Source organism: Hydra vulgaris, chromosome 06 (assembly GCF_038396675.1).
Source record: "Hydra vulgaris chromosome 06, alternate assembly HydraT2T_AEP".
NCBI lineage: Eukaryota > Metazoa > Cnidaria > Hydrozoa > Anthoathecata > Hydridae > Hydra > Hydra vulgaris.
The window spans coordinates 7,978,030-8,004,921 of record NC_088925.1 but is presented as its reverse complement, the minus strand read 5'-3'; the positions used below and the strand labels follow the sequence as shown (position 1 = coordinate 8,004,921).

Below are 26,892 nucleotides of genomic sequence, written 5' to 3'. Positions count from 1 at the left end.
CAGGCAAAAAAGGATTTAACTGACACTATCGGCTCTCTTAATAAGTCTACTATAGGCTGTTCTGCAAATCCAGACACTGCAATAGAGCTTGATAATGAAATTTGTTGTAAGTGTAACCCTCTTCAATCTGTTGAAGATGATGATAAAGATGCAGATGATGAAGATGAAAATGATAAAATTAATCAAGCAATAGATCCAGGACTGTGGATTCACTTTTCCGCTTATGATGTGGCTTACTGGGTTGACTGTGGGCCTACTAACTGTCAGCATTATTTTGGTCCCTTTGATAAATCTTGCCGTATTTATGCTGGAGGAAAAATAACAAGATATTGTTCCCAAAAACTTTTCTATGGCACAAAAGCGAATGGTGAGCAGTACAGGAGAGAGTGGTTATTGTATTCACCATTCACGGGATCTGTGTTCTGCTTTGTTGGTAAACTTTTTGCATCTACAGGTTCCACAAATTTTGCTGATAAAAATGGGTTCAGTGACTGAAAAAATAACATTTATGTTGATAATCACGAACAAAGCGCTACTCATAAAAACTGCATGTTAGTATACCTAACTCGTCGACAAGACTCCGGTGTACTACAAAAACTAGAAGAGCAAATAAATGAAGAGTATAGTTACTGGGAACATGTTTTGAGGCGAGCAATAGCGATTATTTGCACTATAGCCGAGCGTGATCTGGCTTTCAGAGGAACAAATGAAAAATTTGGATCTTTACAAAATGGAAATTATTTAGGGCTGCTAGAGCTGGTCAGTCAGTTTGATCCATTTTTAGCATCACACATTGCGAAATATGGAAATTCTGGAAAGGGAAATCCTTCTTATTTATCCAAAACTATATGTGAAGAACTGATTGAAATTATGTCCAAAAAAGTCCGTGAAGTAATTGTAGATGAAGTAAAGGCTTCCGGTTATTTCAGCTTGTCAGTAGACTCAATACCCGATATTTCACATATAGATCAGTTAAGCGTTGTTCTTCCATATGTAGCAGATGGAGAGCCCATTGAACACTTTTTGACTTTCTTAGAGTTTTAAAATCACACTGGTGAAGGTATGGCTAAGCAAGTGCTTCAGTACTTACGTGAAGTTTGCAATATTGATTTTTCGAAATGCAGAGGTCAATCCTACGATAATGCAGCTAATATGCCCAGGTGCTACAAGGTCATGCAAAAAAAAAATTCTAGAGAAAAATGAGTTTGCTATATAACACCCTGTGCTGCCCATTCACTAAATCTTGTAGGCAGAAGTGCCGTTGACTCCTGTTTAGAGGCAGTAAACTTCTTCCATACAGTGCAACTGATCTATACTTTTTTCTCAGCTTCAACCAACAGATGGAAGATTCTGAAAGGATGCCTTGTGAATGAAACGCTGGTAAAGTCTTTTTCCGATACCAGATGGGATGCACATGCTGTTGCAACTGAAGCTATCCTAAAGTTTCATCCTCAGATTTTAAAAGCATTAGAATGTATACAAAAAGATCAGTCACAGAAAGGAGACGCCAGAAGAGAAGCAGAAAACATTGCAAAGAAGATGCAAGAATTAGAATTTGCGTTCATGCTTGTTTTTTGGAAAGAGATATTGCAGCATTTTCACAGAGTTAGTCAGGCTCTCCAAAAAGAGCATGTGAACTTAAAAACGAGTGCTGATTTGTATTCTTCACTAGCAGATCACTTGCATAAATCTAGGAATGAATTTGAAAGATTTGAAGAAGCTGCAAAAATAATGACACCAGGTGTAGATTATAAGTCAACTTTGACCCGTAATCGTAAACGAAAAACAGTGTTCAATGATGGTAATGCCCCTGAAGTACGTCTAGAGTCTACGCTATTGTTGACAAACTTGAGATAGAAATGAGTAGACGAAGACAAGTATATAATGATGTAGCAGTTCGCTTTTCTTGTTTGGTCGATGGATCATTATCACAAGCATCTCAGTGTTGTGAAGAACTAATAAATGCTTATCCTAAAGATCTGAACAATAATTTATATACTGAACTACAACAGTTTCATTCATATATTCGATACAAGTTTCCAGCTTGCATCAAAATCGGAAAACAATACGTTCAATCATGGAGAATTTTACCAAGTAATAGTTAGAGAAAATATTGAGTGTGCCTTTCCAAATGTTGAAATCGCCTTCCGCATATTTTTAACATTAATGGTTATTAACTGTTCAACTGAGCGTTCTTTTTCTCAGTTGAAACGTACAAAAAATCCAAATAGATCAACAATGAAACAAGAAAGGCTCAATTTCTTATCTCTGCTTATGATTGAGGCAGACATGTTGCGCAAAATTAACTTTGACGATATACTCAAAGACTTTGGTAGATGCAAATCTAGAAAAAAAACTTTAAAATGTAAATGACAATATCTTTTTGATTTTTTCATCTAATAAAAAATACAGTTTGTCTATTATTATTTCAAGATTTAGTAACTATTAATTTTAATACAGAAATACTTTATTGTAGGTTTTAGTGATAGTGATTTTAGTGATGAGTGATAGTAGTACAAACTACAAACATATTTGTTAACAACTGTTTTTTTTGCATAATATTGAACATACCAGCGGTCACAGTCAGCGAAAAATCAGGGGCTCCGGGCAGAAGGGGGCACCGATGTGGGTTTGTGCCTTTGGGCACTAAAAAGGCTTAATCCGGCCCTGACTGCAGCATATAAAAGAAAACAAGATACAGCAGATTTAATATTTCGGGAACAGATGCAGATATTAGATTCAATGATAAACTTCAAGCAGCAATTAGAAAGCATTTTAAATTTTAGAAATAATACTTTAAAGATAGCCGGAAAGCAAAGTAAAAGGGAAAAACAACTTACTTGTGATACTGTACAGTCAATTTATCACACATACAATGGTGTCGTTGAAATATGTAAATCATTATTGGATAGCTCACACAAATACGTTATTCTTAGTGAGTTTTTTACTGTTACATTGGAAAAAGAATTTAGAAAATTGCGCCAAGGTTCAAGAGGTACATATTTCATAACAGCACAACAAGTAATTGAAAAGTTGAATATTTCAAGAAGCTACGCTTTTGTTATCACTTGATAACCAAGCTGTTGAAATAAGTCTTGATACAACCCGTTCTTGCCCAAATTGTGGTTTTCTATCGAATAATCCCTCTGCTGAGATATTTGACAATCTAGCAGATCTAGAATCTTTTTCTCTTTATACAAATATGGCTCTAATATATATCGGGGTATTTAATACGTAAGGATAAAGGACTATCAGAAATATATATAGATAAACTACTTTATACCACTTAAAGCAAGGACAATACATAGACTCAATTAAACGTGGTGGTCTTAATATTTCCACATTATATACCTGTCAGTGGGTAATATTTTCTTTAGTAGTTTTTAATGCAATTAAGGATAGAGTATGCAGAGTATCATTAAGCAATACTTTAATGATGATTTCAGAATTTTACAACTTTGAGATGCAGCAACACCATGAAAGTATCCTTTCAAATATTTTTTTGAACAATTTATTCTTAATAAAAAGTCTATTAAGTTAATATAAAATTACTAAACAAATTTTTTTATTTTTTGCTGTTTATAAAATAGACCCCCAGTCAGATACGCCGTTTGTGCGTTGAGAAGGCCTGCAGTATAGATTACCGTTGTCGAAACGAATCCGACAAGTAGAAGCTTCTACAGATGCTAATCTAGTTTATGACTCATTTTTTAAAACTTTTTATGAATTATATAACGTTAATTTTCCGAAATCTACTGTAAATAAAAAACCCAAGTCTATAATTTCACCATGGATCACAAAAGATCTCAGAAAATCCTCTAAAATTAAGCAAAAATTATATATCAAATATTTGAGAAATAAAACAGAGGAAACTAAAATTCTTTACAAAAGACTGAAACAACGGATACCAACCATAGTTGACCTGAGAGAGACCTGGGAGATCCTAAGAGAACTTACTGACACGTGGATAACAAAAACTTGCACTCTACCCAAATCTTTAAAAATTAACGATAATTTTTTCTTCGATCCAACTACTCGGTGTAGGTAAGGCGATTTACAAACTATTTGAATTCTTTTATTTGGAATTAGAATGATTTTATTAGTGTATTATGTCCAAACAAGAACTTTAGATGGAATAACTTTATTTGCTTCAGGTTGTTTTAATATTTAAAGAAACTTTTCTTTTTTATATATAATTTTCAAAACCTTTTTACTACCCCTAATAGTGAATCTAACGAACACCATTTTGGAGTCTTTAGATCACTTTCGCTCATCGGTGTTAAAATGAATTTAGTTTAATCTTTTGAAAAAGTGCTTTAACCCACTATAGATCCTAGGTCTAATTGGTTCTGACGTATATTAACTATATATAATTGAATATACAAGAATTCCGAACAAAAAATAACATATAATTAGGACAAATTGCCAACAAAGGATCAGAAAAGATCATATTTTTAAACTGTGATGATCATTTCACCTAAACAACAAATTTATTTAAAATCTTATTCAAAGCAATTGTGATTTTAAGAAAATTTTTTTTTTTTAATAAAGAATTTTTGGTCTGGGTTTTTTCACTACAAACATTTATATTTTATAATATCGCAAAATTTATCATTTAATTTTTTTCGTCTTTCATAATTCACAGACCTGGTCATTTAACGGAAATATGTCGTAGTCAACAAAATATCCTACAGATATAATATTTTAAAATTGCCTTAACTACACCGAGTAAGATATGTGATGAATTAAACAAATATTTTGTATTAGTTGGCCCAAATTTAGCTAAAAATGCTCCTTTTGTGGTTAACAAAATAGATGCTTATGATTTTCCGATATCGTCAACCTTAACATCTTATGAGTTTTTCTTTGAGTTTTTGAAAAATCTTATAAAATTTGAAAAATCTTATAAAATGCTTAAAACAAATAAATCTGTTGGTCACGATGGAATAAATAGTAATGTTGTCATCGACTCGTATGAACCCTTTTACTATTTAAAGTTTTTCATTGTTCAATAAATAAGAAATATTTCCAGATCATTTAAAAATAGCTAAAGTCACTCCAATTTTTAAGGTAGGCAATCCAACCAATGTTACAAATTATCGCTCAACTTCTGTTCTTTTCTGTTTTTTCTAAAGTTTTAGAAAGAATTTTATATAACGTTATTTATAATCACCTTTCCTTAAATAGTATACTATATACAATTAATGCGGGTTCAAAAATAATAACTCGAAAGAACACACTGCACTCCAAATTACTCGCCGTATAGTTGAATCTTGTGAGAAATCCCAATATACGTTAGGAATTTTTATAGGTTTATCAAAAGCGTTTGATACTATTGATTATTAAATCCTCATTATAAAAATAGAATACTAATTAAACTCCGCCGGTGGTTAGGTATACGCCATCTAGAACTTGATTATTAGGTCTATTGTTTCCAAATAAACTTGTATTTAAAAATTTCTATGGTGTAAAACTAGATCTTTCCAAAAATAAATCTTGGTGACTTTGTGGTGATGCCAGTGCAACCATCAAATGTTTAATATGTATTTCAATAATATGGTGGCAATAAATGCACAATTTGAGACTTATATTAAAGATAGCTAGTAGAATCACAACTACTTCTGCAAATTTTCTAGTGTTGGTTGTATCTGGATCCCACTAATACGAACAATTTTGCTATTTTGGACAAATTTCTTTCCTTTAAAAAAACATTAATAAGATCATACTGTAATGTTTCTCCTAAAGCATTTATATGTTTGTTCAATATATATATATATATATATATATATATATATATATATATATATATATATATATATATATATATATATATATATATATATATATATATATATATATATATATATATATATATATATATATATATATATATATATATATATATATATATATATATATATTTTTACGATATCAAAGAAAAACTTTTTAAATTTTTTTTTTAATTTAATCTTAATATATAATTTATATACGCGATGCCTTTTTTGGTAGTTAAAATCTCAATAAAACAGTATTTATTTTTCCACAATTGAAGTTGTAACACTTTATATTACACTTATATACGCTTCAAGTTGTATTTAAATAAGATATAAAGAATCTTTTTTTTAATAGTAACTGAATGAATTTCTTATGAATTAGTTTCTTATTTAGTAAACAAAAGTGTGTTTATTACTATTTTAAATGAACAAATGAAAAATTATTTTTACTATTTTAAATGAAATTATTTTTATTGGCTACAATGACCAACAGGGTAAAGAGGACAACCTCTTTAGATGACTATTTTATCAAAAAAATTAAAGTTCTACCAATAAAGGACCATGCTGGTCCTATCGTTTTTTTTTACCTTCGGTGTCATCATCCGAGCGATTTAAGCGTGCATTTATTGGTGAGGCTGAAAATAACCAAATCACAATGAAACTTAGTGCTTTTTCTCTAGAACCTGGACTTGGTATGGATGCTGCTAATTTTACAAGTAAAACTAACGCAGAAATTAATAAAGAAGATTCAATACCCGCGACAAAAGATGATAGCTGTTTGCCTATAGACATTGGGGCATTTTTATCACATCAGGTAACTGAACAAGATAAACACCGAATATTGAAATGCAATTGGTTTCTTAGTCCAAATTACAAATACCCATATTCTGTGCATTTAAAATAGGGTAAAAATGTTAATTGCTTTTTGTCCGAGAAACATATACAAAAATTTCCGTGGATAATGATTTCAGAATGCCTTTATGGAATTTTTTGTAAGTATTGCTTTCTTTTTGCAAAAGTTGGGGGAATACACAGTCAAGTGCAATAACCCAAGCTAGTTACTTTACCTCTTAAAAGTTATTCAAAGCTTTTGAGTAAGGATGGAGACTTACAATTACATGATTGCAATGCTTATCAAAAAGTTACTATGTTGGCAGCATTAGATTTCATCAGAACATTGAATGTACAGATGTACGTAATTTAGATAACGAAGGAAGACTTAAACAGGCTAAAGAAATCGAGAACGATTAAAGCCTATAATTGAATCTATAATATTTCTTGGTCGACAGAATATTGCTCTGCGAGGTCATCGCAATGATGGGCAGATTTTTGAAAAAAATCAAAACTCTTCAGTAATTAATGGTGCCAATCTTCGGAAATATCTTCGCTTTCGAGTGAGCGCTGGGGACAATATTTTAAAAAACCATTTAAATAACTGTAATTCGAAAGCAACATACATAAGTAAAAGCATTCAAAATGAAATAATTGAACTATGCACTCAACAAAGTTAGGACTTAATTAAAACTTTTTTTAATTAATTTTTTAATTTTAAAGAATTTTTTAAGGAAAATTTTATAGCTTTATATTTGATGAAACAACGGATACCAATCATAGTTCTCAAATGACAGTCGTATTAAGATATATTGATGTTAATACCTGTAAAATTCGTGAAGATTTTATTGGTTTTGTAAACTGCCATACTGAAAATGATTCTGATTTTACTTATGAACCTGTATTAACTGGAGAACTGCTAGCAAACACAGTTGCAAACACATAGACAAAATTTGGCTTCAATTTAAAGGTTTGTGTTAATATAGGTACTGATAGATGCAGCCTTATGTTAGGTGAAAACAACGGAGCAGTCACGAAATTACAGAAGGTCCTATTAAACGCAATAAAAAGCCCATGTTACAACCATGCTTTAAACTTATCAATTTCCAAATGTTCGTCTGTGCGAGCTGTAAGATATACAATTGGCATAATGAAAGAAGTAATATCATTTTTTAAAGCTTTGCCAAAGCGAAATAACGTTCCTGAATATATAAATAAGGGAATGCTTACAAGTTTATGCGAAACTTTGTTTAAGCATACCATAAACATATTAAATAAAAGACGACATAATGAAGAAAACTTTAATGCTAAGTTTATGACTGCATCAAAGTTACTAAAAGACTTAGGTTTAAAAATCAAGATTCCACGAATAACAGGAAAATAAACTAATCACGCAAACCTCAATGCCAATGATCTTCTAACTTACTATAGAGTCAATGTTTTTTTTACCGTTACTTGATAGCATACTTCTAGATTTATAATTCAGAGATTCAAATGAGACCTTGAACTCTTTTGAAATTAATGTAGCAATACCTAGAAATTTATTAAATAAAACAAAGACAGAGTTAACAGCATCCATAACTAATATACTGCGTTTTATGAAAGGGCTGCCCAACAGTATTTATATACTGTTGATGTGAATGTCCAATTAATGAAAGTTTTTTCAGAATTTGAATTTTGGGAGCTGAAATGGAAAGACGCAATCAAAAAGCAACAAGACCTACCAGAATGTGCGTTTGAAGCATACTAGCAATGTGATGGTTATGTTTTCCCTTTAATTAAATGTATTTTGCAACTGCTTTGCACCCTTCCTGTTAGCGTTGCTTGACAAGAACGATTAAATGGCTTAGCTATGATGCATATCCATAGAGATTGCATCATAAATGTCGAAAAGATTATTGATAGTTTTGCATCTTCTAAAACTAGAAAGCTCAATTTTATATTGTAGTTTGTTAAATTTATAAAAGTCTTTATTAAAAAATAGAATATACTAAAGATATTATTTTGTCTTCTGTTGCACATTACAGACAAGGCCAGATTTACCTATACGCAGAAAAGACTGCAGCCTGTGCACCATGGTTTTAGCGGGCTCGTTTTTTAAATGGGGTATCGTGGGAAAAAAATTGTGGTATTTAGGAGTGTTTATGGCCCCCAAAATTTTTCTGCGTAGGGTCCTTAATAATATAAATCCGTCACTTATTACAGACTAAATATTTATTTTCAACGTTTGATTTTTTCGAGATATTTATATACAGATTCATTCAGCATATTTATTAGCAAACTTTTCTAAAAACATACTAAATAATCAAATAAAAAAGTGGTTTATTTGAAGAAAAAAAAAGGGCGGATTTTTTTTTTGTTGGTCAAATTACCCCCCCCCCCTAGGACAATGACCTGCATCCGCCACTGGAATCTACTACGTTTTTTAGCCATCGAGGGTCAAAGTTTTTCTACTCATCGATGATAATTGTTTTTGGTCGAGACAAGCTGTCTCAATTAAAGTCTCAATTAAAAAAAAAACAAATCTGTTATGGTATTTATTTAGCTACTTGAATTTTTAAAAAATTTCATAAACTTTCAATTGGATTTAGGTCTGGTGAGTGAGGAACTTAATCTAACACTAACACTATATATTTTTTTAATCTAATACTATTTATTTGAATTACTGAATACTTTAACTACTTAGAGCATTTTGAATTCCTGCTAAATCATAAAATTAAAAGTTAATTTTTTACTTGTGGCGCTTAATTTCAATTTTTATTTTATAATATATAAAATCAGTATAAGCCTTTTTTATCATTATTTTGTTAATTCGAGTTTTCCAACACTATTTCAAAATAAACATTTTTTCCCCATTTGTGTGGGATTCTATCATAAATGTACAAACATTTTTTCCCCATTTGTGTGGGATACTATCATAAATGCGCAAACATTTTTTCTCCATTTGTGTGGGATACTATCATAAATGCGCAAACATTTTTTCTCCATTTGTGTGGGAAACTATCATAAATGCGCAAACATTTTTTCTCTATTTGTGTGGGATACTATCATAAATGCACAAGCATTTTTATTTCATCTGAAAATAAAACTCGTTGCTATTAATCAAGAGTTTTTTGATAATGTTTCCTAATTCAATTCACAAAAGCAGTTCTACCTACAAAATCTTGATTTTTCAAGCAATTCCAAACAGATTGAGGATTTATACCACAATCTGATTGTAAATCTTTTTTCTAGCTTTGGTGCAGATAATTCTCAATCTTGCTCAACTTTCCTAATAATTTCAATGTGTACGGTAGTTTTAGCTAGGCGTCCTTTTTGCAAATATTTGGTGGCTAGATTATTTCCTGGACTGTACATTTACTATTTTAAAAATAGTTTTGTATCCTTTTTTACCTTTATACCCAGCTAGCATACGTAGGTTGGTAAAATATTAGAACAATGTTGCGAGTTGCGTTGGCTCAACATTGGTCGTCAACGCTATTTTTATATCATTTTGGTTACAAATAGGAGGTTGGTTTAACATCTAAAGTTTTGTGTATCAGTTTAATAAACTTACCATTTCCATAAATAAGGTTTTGTTCAAAAAATGAAAAAAAATTGTCTCGGTACCTAAAATTCAGAACCAACTTCTGCAGCGAGAGCATAGGACTTTTATTTCAAAATCAGCTTTTGAATGTTTTTAATTTATTGCAATTATAGCAGGAAAAGTATCATCTTTTTTACAGATTGAGTTAATAATGTTGGTGAAATGGGCATTACTACTTTTTCAAATAAGCCATCAAAAGTGCTTGCTTTCCCAAAGGGCTCATTTTAGGCTAACTGCGGGGTAAAACATATTTTGCATCTCTTCGTTAAAGAGTTGTTTTTAACGTAAGTCTTGCATACATCTTTGATTTTCAGATGTCAAATTGTAGAGCATAGATTTTCCTGAAAAAATTTTGTTTGTAAATTTGGGTTGTGTGTACTTACTTAACTATACCATAGTTTGTTAAAGGGCCGGTTTAGAGCACAACAAAAAGTGCGGATTAATTTAGCAAACCATGAGACGAGAACCGAGAGATTGAATGTCCACTCATGACTTGTTTCTGTTTTTTATTAAAACATGTTGTTCAAAATGAAGTCTGTATATTGACTGGTTCTAGTTACAAAGTTCATAAAATTTAGCATTTAATGAGTCAAAAATTTCTTTATAGCTAAGGTTTCCAATCTTGTTCTTTTAGAGAGGACATCTTGTGGAGAGATTAATGACCAGAAGTGAAGAATTATCTTGTATTTTTATTTACTGAATTATGATTACCAGCATTGTCAGCTTGTAAAATTTATACATATTAATACATAGTTTAATTTTTACGAGCTGATGATGCTGGTAACCATATTCCAGCGAAAATTTCTAATAATAAAAAATTATTTGTTTTAAGAGAATTCGTATTAATTGATGTTTTCTTACTAATATATATAAATATATATATATATATATATATATATATATATATATATATATATATATATATATATATATACTTATATATATATATATATATAAATATATATGTATACATATATATATATATATATATATATATATATATATATATATATATATATATATATTTGCATATATATGTGCTCATTCATGTATTTATACATTATCTATGTGCATATAGATATATATATATATATATATATATATATATATATATATATATATATATATATATATATATTTATATTTATACATTATGTATGTATACATATATATACATATATATATTCATATATATATATATATATATATATATATATATATATATATATATATACATACTATATATATATATATATATATATGTATATATATATATAAATATATATATATATATATATATATATATATATATATATATATATATATATATATATATATATATATATATATATATATATATATATATATATATATATATACAGGGCCGGTTTAACCACTAGGCGAACTAGGCGACCGCCTAGGGTGGCAAGTTTTCTAGGGCGGCACTAAAACTAGCTACATAAAAAATAAATATATTAAAAACATTGCTAAAATCTTTTTCAAATCGCTTTGAATTGAATTTAGGAGATTTGAAATAGTACTCTTTTAATTCGCGTCAAATAAAACAAAAGAATCAACTTTGATACTTTTGTTCCATTTGACGCGGTTTCCTTTTTCTTTTAATACTTTTTTATGCAGAATGAAATTTTGGAGCAATTAATACAATGCAAAGTTTTCATTTCTCATTTATTTTAACACGTTTAACTTTATGGAGAAAATTGTTTTTGCTTGCGTCTTAATTCAGAAATAGTAAGAAATTAATTTTAATTAAATATTCGGTGATAGCAATTACGAAGTAGTATAGTAACAAATTAACTGATTTATATTGTGTTTTTATACTAATAGAGTTTTATTTTTTATATTTATGGAGCTTTAAAAATTTTAAAATGTATCTTTAAAACTTTTATAAGGAAGTTTAAATAATATTTTAATTTAAGGATATTAAAAATGCCCGAGGTGTTCATTTTTATTATTTTTAGCAGTTTCCTTTGTTATTTCAATCCACGATGGCAGAAAGAAAAAAATTGTCCGGTGCGCAATATCGTAAACGACGAGCTGCAAATGAAGGGTTTAAAACAAAACAGGCTGGTTCTTTGTTAAAGTATTTATGTTCACCGCAGAGAAATGAAAATGTCACAGATGAGTTAAAAAATCAAGTTGAAGCAGACAGAGAAGCCGATGAGATGACAGTATCAGAAGAGTTTGAATTACATAATGTAATACACGTAGCACACAAAGAATCTGAAGTGCATAAAATTGATAAATTCTCTGGTCTATATGCTAACTATAGCGATCCGGCTAGTTGGGTCGTATTTGATGATGAGATGCGACAACTTTTGATAGAACATGGACCAAAACAAGTCGATCAATTTGACTTTCCTAAGGACAGTTTGCAAAGAAAATTTTCAAAAAGCCATTACAACCGCCGGCTTGTCAATGGAGATGAAGTTCGCAGGCATTGGCTGCAGTATTCTGTAAGTAACGACTCTGTGTATTGTTTCTGCTGCAAACTGTTTACCAGTAGCACAACAACTGCATCATCTCTTTCTTCGAATGGTTCACATGATTGGAAAAATATGTCCGCAATTCTGTCAGGGCATGAGAAAAGCAGTGAACATCTAGCAAATTTTCAGTCATGGAAAGAGTTTGAGCTGCGACTGCGAAACAATAATACAATTGATGCCGAACATTTGCGTCTTGTTAAAAAAGAAGAACAGTATTGGCAGCAAATCTTGAAACGGCTAATAGCTTTAGTTAGAGTTCTTGGTATGCAAAATCTTGCTTTTCGTGGAACACATGAGAAACTGAACACTGCTGATAACGGAAACTTTCTGAAATTTGTGGAATTTTTAGCTTTGTTTGACCCACTTATAGATGAGCATCTTCGAAAGATTGAAGACAATGAAACACATGTACATTACCTAGGCAAAGACATACAAAATGAATTGATTCACCTATTATCCAATGCAATCAAACAAAAAATTCTTAAATCTGCTTGTGATGCTAAGTACTTTTCAATAATTATAGATTGCACACACCTGATGCTAGTCATGTTGAACAAATGACTATGATCATTCGCTTTTTGGATGTGATTTCAAATCCAAAAAATGGCGTTGCAACAACAGCATATATAAAGAAACATTTCTTAGATTTTGTGCCTCTAAAGGAGACAACTGGTGCTGGTATGGCTGAAACTATCATTAAGCAGTTAGGCGAGATGTCTTTATCTATTAAAAACTTACGCGGTCAAGGATATGACAATGGCAGAAATATGAGGGGGGAAAATAAGGGTGTCCAACGAAGAATTTTAGATGTCAATCCCCGAGCATTGTTTATTCCTTGCTGTGCCCATACATTGAATTTGGCTGTTAACGATGCTGTTAAATGTTGCTTAGAAGCAACAGCCTTCTTTGATCTGGTACAACATGTATATGTATTCTTTTATTCACCAACTCGTCGCTGGGAAGTTTTAACACGATATGTTTCTAATCTCACTGTTAAACCACTGAGTGAAACAAGGTGGGAAAGCCGAATCGATGCTTTAAAACTTCTCCGTTATCAACTTGGTGATATCTACGATGCTCTTGCAGAGTTTGCGAACGACACTAATTTAACAGGAGCATCTGGTAATTCAACACGGGTAGATGCACGGTTTATTGCAAACGCTATTTTTAGTTTTAAGTTTGTCTTTTCTCTGGTTGTGTGGTACGACGTGTTGTTTGAGATTAATATGACTAGTAAGCAACTTCAGGCAAAAGATTTAGATATGCATGGCGCCATAAATTATCTTAAAAAAACAAAGAAGTTTCTTGTAAATCGCAAAAATGAAATGGAGTTTAAGAAAATACTAGTAGATGCAGTTGAAATTGCAGTCAGTTTAGAAATACCTGCACTTTTTGAACCCGAACCAACCCGTATCAGAAGAAAGAATAAACAGTTTACGTATGAAGGAGATGACGAACCTATTCAAGATCCAAAAGAAAATTTCAAAAAAAACTTTTACTTTGCTATTCTTGACACAGCAATACAATCGGTTGAAGAAAGGTTTACTCATATACAAAAAATAAGTTCGTTGTTTGGTTTTCTCTACGATGTTCACAGTTTACAGGATGTAACTAGCAAAGAAGTTATGGAACATTGCTTAAATCTTGAGAAAGCTTTGCAACATGGAGACTCCAAAGATATCGATGCAGCTGATCTAGGTAGTGAACTGAAATCAATTTCAAGACGAGTTGAAAGATGTACATTGCCACTAGATTTACTGAATTTTATATTAAAAAATAATCTAGCAGATTGTGTCCCCAACACTGTTATAGCTTTAAGAATCCTCTTGACACTTCCAGTTTCCGTGGCTAGCGGTGAGCGAAGCTTCTCAAAACTCAAGTTGATAAAAACATTTTTGAGAACGTCTATGCAGCAAGAAAGACTTGCTGGATTAGCTACTCTGTCAATTGAACATGAAATTGCTAGAAACATTAACCTGATGGAACTCGTTTCTACATTTGCAAAAACAAAAGCGCGAAAAGGGAAGTTTTGAAATTATTTATTTATATATTACAAAGTTACACGAATATACGCCTCTTTATGATTATGCATGCATGTATTCTTCCGAATGTAAATACAAAATGTTATAACAAAACATAATCATTTCTTTGTGAAGGTTGGGGAGGGAGTAGGGGCGCATTGTGTCAAATTTGCCTAGGGCGCCAAATACTCTTGCGCCGGCCTTATATATATATATATATATATATATATATATATATATATATATATATATATATATATATATATATATATATATATATATATACAGTGGCGGCGTTAGGGTAGGGCCTGGTTGGGCGATGGCCCAGGGCGCCGAATATAAAGAGGCGAAACTAATTGGTTATTTTACCCTTTACCTTTTCTTTGAATGGGGTTAAATTGAGCTAGGTGCGCCGTAGAAATCTCGCCCAGCGCGCTGGTAGTGCTAAAACCGGCACTGTATATATATATACATATATATACATATATAATATATGTATATATATATATATATGTATATATATGTATATGTATATATATGTATATATATATATATATATATATATATATATATATATATATATATATATATATATATATATATATATATATATATATATATATATATATATATATATATATATATATATATATAATGTATTAATACATAATTGAGCTTACCAAAAAACGTTCTTCATGAAAGCTTTTCATAGATTTATTTTGTACAACCCGAAGGTTTTGGAATGAAAGTATTTCCATAGTTTAATTATTATTTATATAGGTATTTTAAAAATAATAATATAGTAATTAAAAATCGAATTTTAGAAACTAAATAGAGGAAACACTGACGCTTAACTTTAAATTATAGGTATACGCTTTGTTTGTTTTGATTGTCACAAACACTGCCTCGCTATAGAGTATTTTTTTTCTCCGTTCCAGATACTTTTGAAAAGTCTATTGGCCGGAATTTCTAATATTTCCTTTTTTTGATTCAATTTTTTTAAAAGGTTAATCGATTTAGATTGAAACATCGGATTTTAAATAAACACCATAAAAAAATACGAAATTTTTATTGAAAAGCTACGTTTTTGAAACATTTTATCTAAAAACAAGTTTTTTAATTTCAATTTATTTTAACTATAATTACTACGTAAAAATATTTTGTTTAAAATCAACAACTGTAGTAAAATGTTTAACATATAAATAATAATTATACTTCTTTCAATTGTTACAATTATTTTGTAAGTTATTTTCACGCAATTAAGCAGCTATATACTCTAGTCTTGATAATGCTCTTTATACTTTCTTTATATTGTTTTTCATTTTCTTACTTCCTGACTTCCCTCTGATATCTTTATGAATCTCTTATCTGTATAGAATACTGTTGTCGTATTTGAGCTAATTTTTCTAAAGAGGGTCTTTCTTTTTAAAAGTCAAAAACTTAAATAGTCAAAAACTTAAATAGTGGTTGCCTGCAATCTAGTTGGAAGTAAAGTTTGTATTAAATATATAGTTTATATGAAAATATATAAAATTTCTGAACCAAGAATTCTTAACCCTATAGTACCATTATAAATAAGGGTTTAAGATGATAGATTCCAGGACTCCTAAAGCTCTGCACATTTTTAGTTTTTTAGAAGTTTAAGAGTGCATATAAAAATAATTTTAATAACCCATTTTCTTGTTTTCTTTTGGTTGAAATACATTATCTCTTGAGTTGCATTTTCGAAAAAAATTTATGAGTTTTTAAATTTATTTTTTAAGTCTAATTCATGAAAAAAAAAATTATACGTAAGCATTTTATTATATTATTGTAACTATTTACCTCAGTTACTATTTAATTGGGCATTATATGTGAAGATGTGAATCTAAAATGATGTCCTTTTTAGTATATTGACTATTATTAATAAGCTATTTTAATCAAGTGATTCCTTATTTTCAAGGTATAAAAAAGTTCAAAGATATATCTATTGTTTACTTATCATCTTTGGCAGTCGTAATTAAATATATTTGATCAAGCTAGTTATTTCTTTTTAAAGAAAGGATTCAAATTTGTAAGATTATTTTAATACTTATCTTCACTAATTTATTTATTATCATTAATTTTTATTAGATAAAATCTTTTTCTAACTCAAGAAAGCTATTTAAAAATAAGAGAAAAGCATGTTTAAAAGTTATATTTTATGTATATATGTAAATTTTTTTAGTTTTATTAAGTTGTTACTGTGCATTTTAAATATTTAAATCAAAATCTTTTAATTTTTGTTAAGCTTTACTGATAATTTTTTATTTAAAAAAATTGGGTAGAAACTAAAAATTTGACAAAAAAAAAAATTTTGCAGACAATTTTTTTTAATCACACTTTTCTTTATTAATTTCTTTAATGAAAGTGTGTGATAATCTAAAAATTTTGCACTGTAAACTGTACTAATAAAGGAATGTCTTTGTAAATTTTTAAAATTAGTCTTTATTTATAAGCACACTAGTTGCTATATAAAATCAGGTTATTTAGCTATTATAAGCACTTTCAGGATACTGAAAATAAAAAACTTTTTCTTTCATGTTTAATCTCCATGGTTCCACATTTTTGTGGTTTGGGTAAGTTTACATAATACCATTTTTTTAAATGTAAAATGTTAAAGTGATTAAGAGTTAAAATGAATTTTTACAACTAGATGTCTTTTCTGGTAATAACTTGTTCAGCAGATCAAATTTTTTTATTGCATTATTACTAATAGGAGGATTACCATCCAAGTTTTATGAGCTCTTTATACTTTTACCTACAATTAGGATTTTAATATCAGAGTTTTCACTTTTCTAGGTAAGTTGCCTTCACTACGACTAAAGTGTCTCACTTGCCAAATATAGGATCAGTTTAAGGTTATGAGTAGAGCAGGGTTATGGCATAGCATTATTAGCTTAATATAATTAAAGGTTTTAACATGGCTGTAAAAAGAAAATAAATATTCAAATGTATAAATGTTTTGCAACAAAAGCAATTTGTAAAAATAATAGGTTTAGTTTATAATGATAATTAATGATATAGACAGTTGTTTTGTTTAAAAAATTTTTTTTTTTAATGCATTAAAGTTTTTTTCATGTCTGCTATCAGAAATATAATTAATAGTTTATAAATGATCAATAATGAAAACTCATTCAGTTCAAAACAAGTTTTTTTTTTTTTTTTTTTAAAAAAAAATTTGTTTAGGTGCCCTAAGAAGTCCTTACGGTCTTACCACGGATGAGCATTTAATCAGAAGTTCACACCTCCTTCCTAACCGATGCTGCAAAACTTGCCCAGATGTGGGGTTTGAACCACAGATCTTTTGTTTCTGAGGCAAGTGCGCTACCACTGGGCCACAGCTTGTCAGTTGTTTTGTATTTAATAACTTTTTTACTGTGATGTAAATAAAATTGTTGTGTTAGAAGCTAGTTACCTCTTCTGGTACCTCCTCTGATAGCTAAAAAATTTGATTAAAAAAAGGTACCTTTTAAAGTTTTATGAATAAAAACATGAACATTTTGGAATTAGAGTAATCAATATACAAAGTATACAAAATCATTTCCCTTTAATAAAATACGTAAGTGTTAAGATGACCAACATCCTTCTATTTATGTAGGGAAGTGGCATAAAATACTTGAAGTTAATTAGCTTTTTTACTGTGCTCTCCTATTTGAAAAGGGGTATCAGATAATAAATGTAAATAATAACCTAATAAAGGAGTATCACCTAATAAATGTCTTAGTTATATGAAAACTTAATTTGTTTCAAATAAAAATATTTATGTATAATCAAAAATTTTGTTTACACCCTAGATAATACACCCTAATATACATAGAGGTCTAGATAAATCCTAATAAAGAGATGAATGAAAAGAGATGAACCACATTCTGCTTACCCATAAAAAGACCTTTAATATTTGTTAATTTATAACTTGTCAAAACGGAAAGCAGAATAGTATCGAAAAAAAATTGCTAGAAAAATGGAATAATATCAAGAAATTTTTGATCAAAAGCTTGTGAAAATCACTGCTTAATATCCACTGAAAGAAACAATTATCAATAATATTTAAAATGTTAAGTATATATGTATTGTTTTAAGTATATATGTAATTAAGTATATATGTAATTGTTAGCAATTTCTGATTATAACAAACAACATATTTTTAATTTTACTTTTTTATTTTTGTATTACATGTTAGATATTTATGTTAGATATATATATAGATTAAACATGTTAGATATTTATGTTAACTTTTATTTTTAGAATTATCAAGTTTTAATTTACACAAATCAAAATGGGAGGCGATTTGGTAAATAATAATTTAATATTAATGTTAAAACAATATTAAAATTGTTTTTATTATTACTTTTATTGTTAGTTATTATTATTATTGTTATTATTTTTGTTAATACTATTGTTTCTATTATTGTTATTATTATTATTATTAATAATATTACTATTATTGTTAGTGAATAACTAATATAATTACTATATGAAAATAAATTTGTTTAAAATAAATGACTAGTGAATTAATAAACTTTATTGTTTATAGTAATTTTAATTTATTTATTTTACTTTAAAGAAATTTTAGTATTAATTTTAAGAAGTTTCTTAGAGGTTTTTAAACTTTTTGTAAAATTTTATAAAAATTGTTAATGAATTTTTTTTTTTATAGAATATGAAAAAGCACTTCCACCCTCTAACTATGGAAAATTTAGAGAGGGTGTGGAAAGCAGAGGAAAAAAAGCGCAAAGAAGAAGAGCAATGTCTTCAGCTTCAGCAAGAGTTAGCAGAAGAAAGGCAGAGAGAACAGCTTCAAAAACAAGCTGTGGAATCTGGTCTTATTAAGTACTTTTTATCTTTGCGCAAATAATATAATATATATTTTCAAAATGTAAATGTTTCACTTTGTCCCCTTTTTATATTTTTGTTAAGAAAAAAAACTGAAAAACTTGACTGGATGTACAGTGGGCAACAAGCTGTCAATACTGAAGAATATTTGCTCGGAAAAAAGATTGATAAGCATGTTGAAGTAATGAAAGATGATGATGCTGAAGTAAGTTTTATCAATAACAATTTATTTTTTAAACAACCTGAAGTTGTTTGTAAAAAAAAATTGACCTCGTAGAATACTTTCTTTTTAATAGAAAAACATAATTGAAGGTAATATTCATAAAAAGCCAATTCTACAGCCGAAAGCATCTGATATTTTAGCAAAAGTCAAAGAAGATCCTCTTTTTCTTATAAAGAAACGAGAAGAAGAGAATAGAAAGGAGCTTGTTCAAAATCCCATTAAGATGAGGAAATTGAAGGTAAATTTTATAGTAGTTTCAACCAATTTCAAAAAGTATGAAAATTACGCTTTCAGTTTGTTGGGTAAAAATGCTCTACTTCGAGTTCTAATTTAAAGGCTCTACTTCAAAGTCAGGAAAAAGAGAAAAAAAAGAAAAAGTCAAAGAAAAGTAAAAAAGAAAAGTATGATGAAGAATATAGGTAACAGTAAATATGTTAGTTATACATTTTTTAATTGCCTAACATTTTGCCTACAAAATCTTACAGTTTAGAATTCTAACATTGAAATTTGAATCATTTATATAAGTTGTTAGTAGCAATAAATGAAACTTTAAACAAAGTTATCCTGGTGGAAAAAGGTGCTCCTGAAGCATTTTCAATTAATGATGGTAAGATGACTTAGAAGAGTCATGAACAGAAAAAAAAGAGGAATAGGAATGTAGAGAGTTTCTGATCTATGAAAATACTAAATATTTGTTTTATCAAAAAAAAAAATTGCTATAAACTATTGGTGTCTAACTATGGTAACTAGGTTTGTTATGAGTTGAATCAAAATGGTGGAATCAACTTAAAATTTGTACTAAAGTATAACTATTTAAGATTATATAGAACTTGAATTGAGTTATACTAAAATTTCAAACCTTAAGAAAGTACAAACATTTGATTAATTGCACATATTAGTTCTCTTGTCATATTACCGTTGATTTTCTTTTGCAAATAATTACCATTTATATGCACATGTTCACCATTTAATGAAAAATGACATAACTGTCACACAAAGCAAAATTCTCATCTAGAAATAGCATCATGTAGCTGTATTGCAAATAATTTTGGTCAAAAATAAAATAAAATCTGGTCACAAAAAGGATAAAACTTTAGAAAATATTTAAATAATCAGTAGAACTTTCTGGTAGAAAGTCTTTACATACTAAAATCTAAAATTTGATTTTCTAAGAAATACACACACACACAAAAACATATACTGTCTCAAATAAGCCTAGTAGGGAATGGCGTGCACGCTTATAATAGTTTGTTGTGACAACTTGACCACAGCTTTTTATATAATTTGAGAATATTATATATCTTTACATGTATATCTAAATAAATATTATTTTCAAACGTCTGCTAAAAGAACTCGCTGTAAACCTTTAATCTTTTCAAGTAATTGTTTTTATATTAGCGAACTGCTTTTAAACAAATTAACTTTTATTGATTGTTTACAAAAATAAGTTTTAAATATATATATTTTTTTAAATTTTATGTTTTTTGCAATAAAATTTTTTTAATAATCATTCAAGTTAATAAAACTAATAAACAAATAAACGGACATCTGTTTGAACCTCTGGTGTGCTGTTCATGACTGAACAGCACACCAGAGGTTCAAACAGATCACAAACATACACCTAGGAATTTTTGGGCAATTAAACATCATGCCATAGGTTTGAACAGAACACAAACATACATATGTACATAGTAACGTTTGGGACAGAATTAAAATTAAAAAATCGACTTGCTAAACATTATCAGCAGTATTGTGAAGCAGTTGCACTTCCTTTTTGAAATTATTTTAACATATTTAATTTAACTTATTAGAAGTTTTTTTTTCAAATATTTTGATGCAATTAAACTTATGTAATATGTTTATATATTAACTTATAATATAAGATGTTTATATATTAACTTATAATATAAGATTTTTAATATAAGATGCTCATATATTGACTTATAACATAAGAGCATCTTTTAATTTTAATTTATTTGATGCATATTATATATGACTTAAGCTATATCTTTATTTTTTTTACATCTTTAGTTTCACATCTTGGTAAAATTAATGTTTACTTTTTACATACTTGATTAAAGTTCTTATTTTATTGTTATTTTCTGTTAATTAAAAACTTTCTTCTTCAAACTGTTTTATTTTTTTCTTGTTCAATTTTTTAATTAAATTTTTTTTTTATTAAATCTAATCAAAAAATCCTCTCTAAATTTTGAAGTCATCTCACTAGTTGAAGTCATTGGAATGAATGAACATTATGCAACTAATAAACTTTTCCATTGAGTTGTCAAGAAAACAATTAGCATTAGTAATTTTTGTTTTGGCATTTTATGAAATGGTAGTCTTCTAGTATTAAATATTTAAAGGGGTGGCTTCAAAGGTGTTGTGGGAATAAGTGGGTAATCCAATCCTTCCCCCCCCCCCCATTCTTTTGTAGTAAAAGTAAACTACAGTGCTGGATTGAACTTCATATCATCATTGCATGCTAAAATTTCATATTTTATACAGCTACACTTGGTTTCTATTTAAAATAACTTCCACTCTTATTAAGTAGTAAATTTAAAAATTATAAATGTCTTCATGCGTTGCAAAGCATTAGAGGGTATTAAAATGCAAAGCATTAGGGGATATTAAATTACAAATAAAAATTTTAAATTTAAGTTTACTTATGTTTAATTAATTTTATAAAAATTTTATAAAAAATTTAAACAACTTCGTTAAAGTTAAAATATACAAAAATATTAAACACATATAATTAGTTTAATGTTATCAAACCTCTTATTTTAATCAGAACACTGTGCAGGTAAGCTATTTTAGACTAACGATATTTCATACTTTTTAAAACATTATTTTTCGTAAAACTTTGTTGTGAGTTTTTGTTTATAAAAAGTTTAAAAAAATGTTTGATTTAAAATTATGTCATTAGTAATACTTTTAAAACATGTTTTTTTTATTTACAAAGTTCGGTAAGTGTTATAAAACAAAAATTAAAACACTTCTTTATAAGCCAGTCAAATTGACTATCTACCTCTGATTTTTTATTTTGTGCACTGCTGAAGTCTATCATCTATTTTAATATTAGATCTATTTATAAACCTTTGGTCTTAATAATAGACAAAATATCAATTTCAGTTGTTCTTTCTCTGGTCTGTCAAGTTAGGTTTTTTTTGCGCATTTTAAATGTTCTCAAAGCATTTAAAAGGCTGTAGTCAATTTGTTGCCATAAAATATTATTTGCATAGTCAGCAATAGTGTGTAATTGTACTTCATTCTGCCTGAACATATGGTGTTAACCAATATTTCCAATCTCAAAATAAAACAATATGAATTTTCAAAAAACAACATTTAAATGCAACTCTGGATGATCTTATTTATTATTATTACCTTTTAGAGGAATATTAGAAATTAAATAGTTAATAACAATAAAACAAATAAAATCTGGCAAATCTTTTAAAATCCTTAAAGAATCAATGCTTTACTGTTAATTATATTATTACTGTTATATTATTTAGTTTTGTCTTTATTATTAGTTTTTGATATTTCCATTTTTCCTTTTAAAGTGCTGGGCCACAATTCAAATACTAATTTTGGACCAAAATGTATTTTGTTTTTCTAATTTGTTTATATTTAAGTAGGAGGGGAAGGGGAGAATAAAAAGGGGGGTGGGAATATTAGTCCAGATCTAAAAAAAGTAGGAGGGGGGAAGAGGTTAATAAAAGGAAGAAGGAGAGGGAATAAAAACTGATATACCATTTTTTTAAGTATTTGATGTTTTACTTCAAGTTAAAAGTAAAGCTTTTGAAATAATGGATAAAAAGAATTAACTGATTTAAAGAAACAACTAATAAAATTTAAGTAAAAAAAAAACTGGAATAGTTAGTAATTTAATAATTAAATTATTAATTAGAATAATTAGGCAAAAAAAAGTGGAATACTTAAGAAACAAACATCTTGTTTTATTTTCTTACATTCTAAAAAGTTTCATATAAGTTTTTCTCTAATGTCTCTAAAATGTTTTATGTTATTTTCAGGTATACTAATGGAAGAAGTGAAAAGGATTCATCTAAGACTGAGCATGATTCAAAACATGGCAGAAAATATAGTAAAGAGAGATCAGATGTAAAATATGATTCCAGATATTCCACACATAGTTTTAGCAATCATGACCTAAAAACTCATGAATCAAACAAACATAGCTCTAGAAATTATGATTCAAGCAATCAATACTCAAGTCATCGGTATGAACAACCATTTAAAAATGTTAAGAATGGAAACAGTGAAAAATATTATGAAAACACAAAAAGCAAAAGTTCTCAGGACTCTTTAAAAGTTCATAGGAGAGACTCTGAATCATCAAGAGGGGATCATAGAGGTGATAAAGAGTACAGAACACAAAACAAGTCAAAAAGAAAAAGATCTCTTAGGTATCCATATTAATAAAGTTTGTAAAATATCTGACAAATAATAATATGTAATAAATAATAATAATGTAATAAATTTTGCATTAGACGTACAATAGTACAAAATAATTCTAAAATAATAATAAAAACTTAATATCTTTAAATAATAAATATTTTTACAATTTATTTATCTTACTTAAGTTCAAGTTCAGATGATGAAAGTGATTTGGAAAAGCAAAGACAATTCATGATGGAGAATGCAAAGTATGTTTGTGTTTGATGTTTTTTCATTAAAAGGCAATTCGTGATGGAAAATCAATCTAAAATACAATAAATTATATTTTAGATTGATTAATAAAAAAAATGGTAAATTTTAATAAATTGAGTTCCATTTAGATGGAGAAAAGAACAAAGGATTAAAAACCTTCGATCTCATGAGGTATAACCAATAGTATTTTATATGTTAGTTATATAAATAATGATTATAACATGAAACAATGTTTAGTTCCCGTAAGGTTTTTAATCTTCAAACTCCAGCAAAGGTTTTATTCTTCAAACTCCGACAAACAACATAATATTTTGAATTAAATTTGTTTATTGATTTTTACCAGGCAAGGCTACCACAAGGCTACCAGGCAAGCAGTTGTTCTGTTATACAAAATGATTGATAGTTGTTTGTCTCCCATAGGGCTATGATAGATAGGTAATCATAAAGGCCAATTGTCTGAAACTTTTATTTGAGCCCTGCTTATTAGAACAATAATTTTATTAAACAAATTTCATTAAGAGTTAAATAAATTGTTTTAATCAGAAATTTTGACTTTTTTTTTTAGATTTTTATTTTAACTTTTATTTCAGATTTTTCAAGTTTTTTTCTTTTTTAACTTTTTTTTTTTTTTAATTTTTTTTCTTTTTTGACTTTTAGGAAGAAACAATCAAAGAGGAGGAGACAGTCAAATCCGTTTTAAGCAAAAGCAATGTTAATGAAGACAAAGCACGTTTTATAAAGTAAGTTGTAATAATCTTTTATATTATTTATATCAGTATTAATATCAAATTTGTAAAACATTATTTATATAAATTATTAAAAGAATATTTATTGATTATGCTTAAAACGTACATTTTTCTATTATAATACTATTTAAAGTAATATAAAGTAATATTAGGTTTAATGTAACTCTCTCAAAATTGATTAAATTTTTTTGTGGCTATGCTTTACATTATATTGTATATAAATTATTATTTCTCTAGAAAGTTACAAGTAGCTTCATATTCATCAGACACAACTGCTTCTGTAGAAGATCGAATCAAAAGAAATATTCATACAAAGCAAAGAACCAAAGCTGATTTAGAAAAAAAATTTACTTCACGCTGAGTGAACATTTTTCTAGATTTTTCTAGATCATTTATTTTGGTTTAAGTTCAAGCTATGCCTTGTAAAAACCAAGAACCGACATAGGTCAACAATTTCTTTCCAAATTCAGGAACATAAAATTTCTAAGAATGCATAATGGTTATATTTTTACGAAAAATGAGGAAATAGAAGGATTTTATGTCCACACTAGGTCCGCACTAAATAAAAATTGTCAGAAGTCCATAAGTTTGAGTTTTCTAGAAGTTGTTACGTTAGAGTCGTAAGTTAATACTGCAGAATCTTTGTCGGCATTTTTACAGTATTACTGTTTATTAACTTAATGACCGCAGCATTTTATATACAATACTGTGCATTATTGCGCTGTTTAACTTTTAATTTATTTATGAAATCGTTTTAAATATACGCTTAAAATATTTTAATAAAAAGTACGTAATTTTTAACTTTGGTGTTTTTACTAGTTCATTTTCCAAAGATTTTTCTATTTAAATCATCCTACAAAGAGGATGAACTAAATATTAGCTCAACCTCTTTACATTAAATATTAGCTCATCCTCAAAGACACCAAAAATTATTACATTGTATACCTGTTTTTTTAATTTCTGAAATCATTTTAAATATATGTTAAAGTTATTTGGATAAAAACTCCATTTTTAACTTGAATATATTTACTAGCTTACTCTCCAAAGACTTGTAAGAATAACTTGTAACGAACTAAGTTGACGGGTATTTATAATAAGTTATTAAATTAAGATTTTTTAAATTATTTATAATAATTATTTATAAATGTAATTGGTAAAGATTAAACTATTCATAATAAGTTATTAAATTAAGAAAGTTGATAAAAATTAAGTTACTGCTCTTGTAAAAATAACAATTTTTTGATGTGCTCCTAATAAAATATTTGTTAATTAGTTTCTTTTTGTGCATCCTTCCGTTAATAGTTGTTTTCTCATTTTAGTTTATTTAGTTCGGTAAGAGTTTTTATCGAGTTTATCATTAAATCCATTTATCATTATTTATCATAGTTTATCATTAGTCCATTTTATCGAGTTTATCATTAAATAGTTTTATCATTGTGGTTTTATGAATCTCAAGTCACCACTCGAAATGCCAATTCGCACTTATGCCAGTTTTTGTAACTGCTTCGCACTTACACTAATATTTCCAAACTCTTTTGGCGTACTTTTGGCCAATTCGCCTTTTTGCCCGTTCGCACTTGTGCCAGTTTTTGCAACTGCTTCGCACTTATGCCAATGTTTGCAAATTCTTTTGGCGCACATATGCCAGTTCGCACTTATGACAGTTTTTGTAACTACTTCGCACTTAT

At 28.2% G+C, this 26,892-nt stretch overlaps 4 protein-coding genes across 4 annotated transcripts; all 4 read left to right on the top strand.

The window, feature by feature from the left end:
* Positions 1-549: 549 nt before the first annotated feature.
* Positions 550-1,044, top strand: LOC136081161 (uncharacterized). The gene has a single exon (XM_065798458.1). The coding sequence runs from the start codon at positions 550-552 to the stop codon at positions 1,042-1,044; it is 495 nt and encodes a 164-aa protein (XP_065654530.1).
* Positions 1,045-12,197: 11,153 nt separating this feature from the next.
* Positions 12,198-13,256, top strand: LOC136081160 (zinc finger MYM-type protein 5-like). The gene has a single exon (XM_065798457.1). It carries the CDS (start codon positions 12,198-12,200, stop codon positions 13,254-13,256), a length of 1,059 nt encoding a protein of 352 aa, XP_065654529.1.
* On the top strand, positions 13,253-14,728 carry LOC136081159 (zinc finger MYM-type protein 1-like). Its single transcript, XM_065798456.1, has one exon. It carries the CDS (start codon positions 13,253-13,255, stop codon positions 14,726-14,728), a length of 1,476 nt encoding a protein of 491 aa, XP_065654528.1.
* A 1,908-nt stretch (positions 14,729-16,636) lies between these two features.
* LOC100211695 (pre-mRNA-splicing factor CWC25 homolog) lies at positions 16,637-26,005 on the top strand. Its single transcript, XM_065799127.1, has 11 exons — positions 16,637-16,769; positions 18,983-19,028; positions 19,395-19,567; positions 19,655-19,775; positions 19,867-20,031; positions 20,130-20,212; positions 23,822-24,214; positions 24,392-24,454; positions 24,587-24,629; positions 25,116-25,198; positions 25,442-26,005. The coding sequence occupies exons 2-11, from the start codon at positions 19,014-19,016 to the stop codon at positions 25,563-25,565; spliced, it is 1,263 nt and encodes a 420-aa protein (XP_065655199.1). The 5' UTR covers positions 16,637-16,769; positions 18,983-19,013; the 3' UTR covers positions 25,566-26,005.
* Positions 26,006-26,892: the final 887 nt, after the last annotated feature.

What these genes read in the sequence shown, in the direction of transcription:
- LOC100211695 (XM_065799127.1), top strand. An exon ending in GTGGAATCTGGTCTTATTAA is followed by an intron (nt 19,568 to 19,654) that starts GTACTTTTTATC and finishes ATTTTTGTTAAG; the next exon opens with AAAAAAAACTGAAAAACTTG. An exon ending in AAAAGAAAAAGATCTCTTAG is followed by an intron (nt 24,215 to 24,391) that starts GTATCCATATTA and finishes ATCTTACTTAAG; the next exon opens with TTCAAGTTCAGATGATGAAA.
- LOC136081160 (XM_065798457.1), top strand. Translation starts at nt 12,198, where the DNA reads ATGGCAGAAAGAAAAAAATTGTCCGGTGCGCAATATCGTAAACGACGA.
- LOC136081161 (XM_065798458.1), top strand. Translation starts at nt 550, where the DNA reads ATGTTAGTATACCTAACTCGTCGACAAGACTCCGGTGTACTACAAAAA.
- LOC136081159 (XM_065798456.1), top strand. Translation starts at nt 13,253, where the DNA reads ATGACTATGATCATTCGCTTTTTGGATGTGATTTCAAATCCAAAAAAT.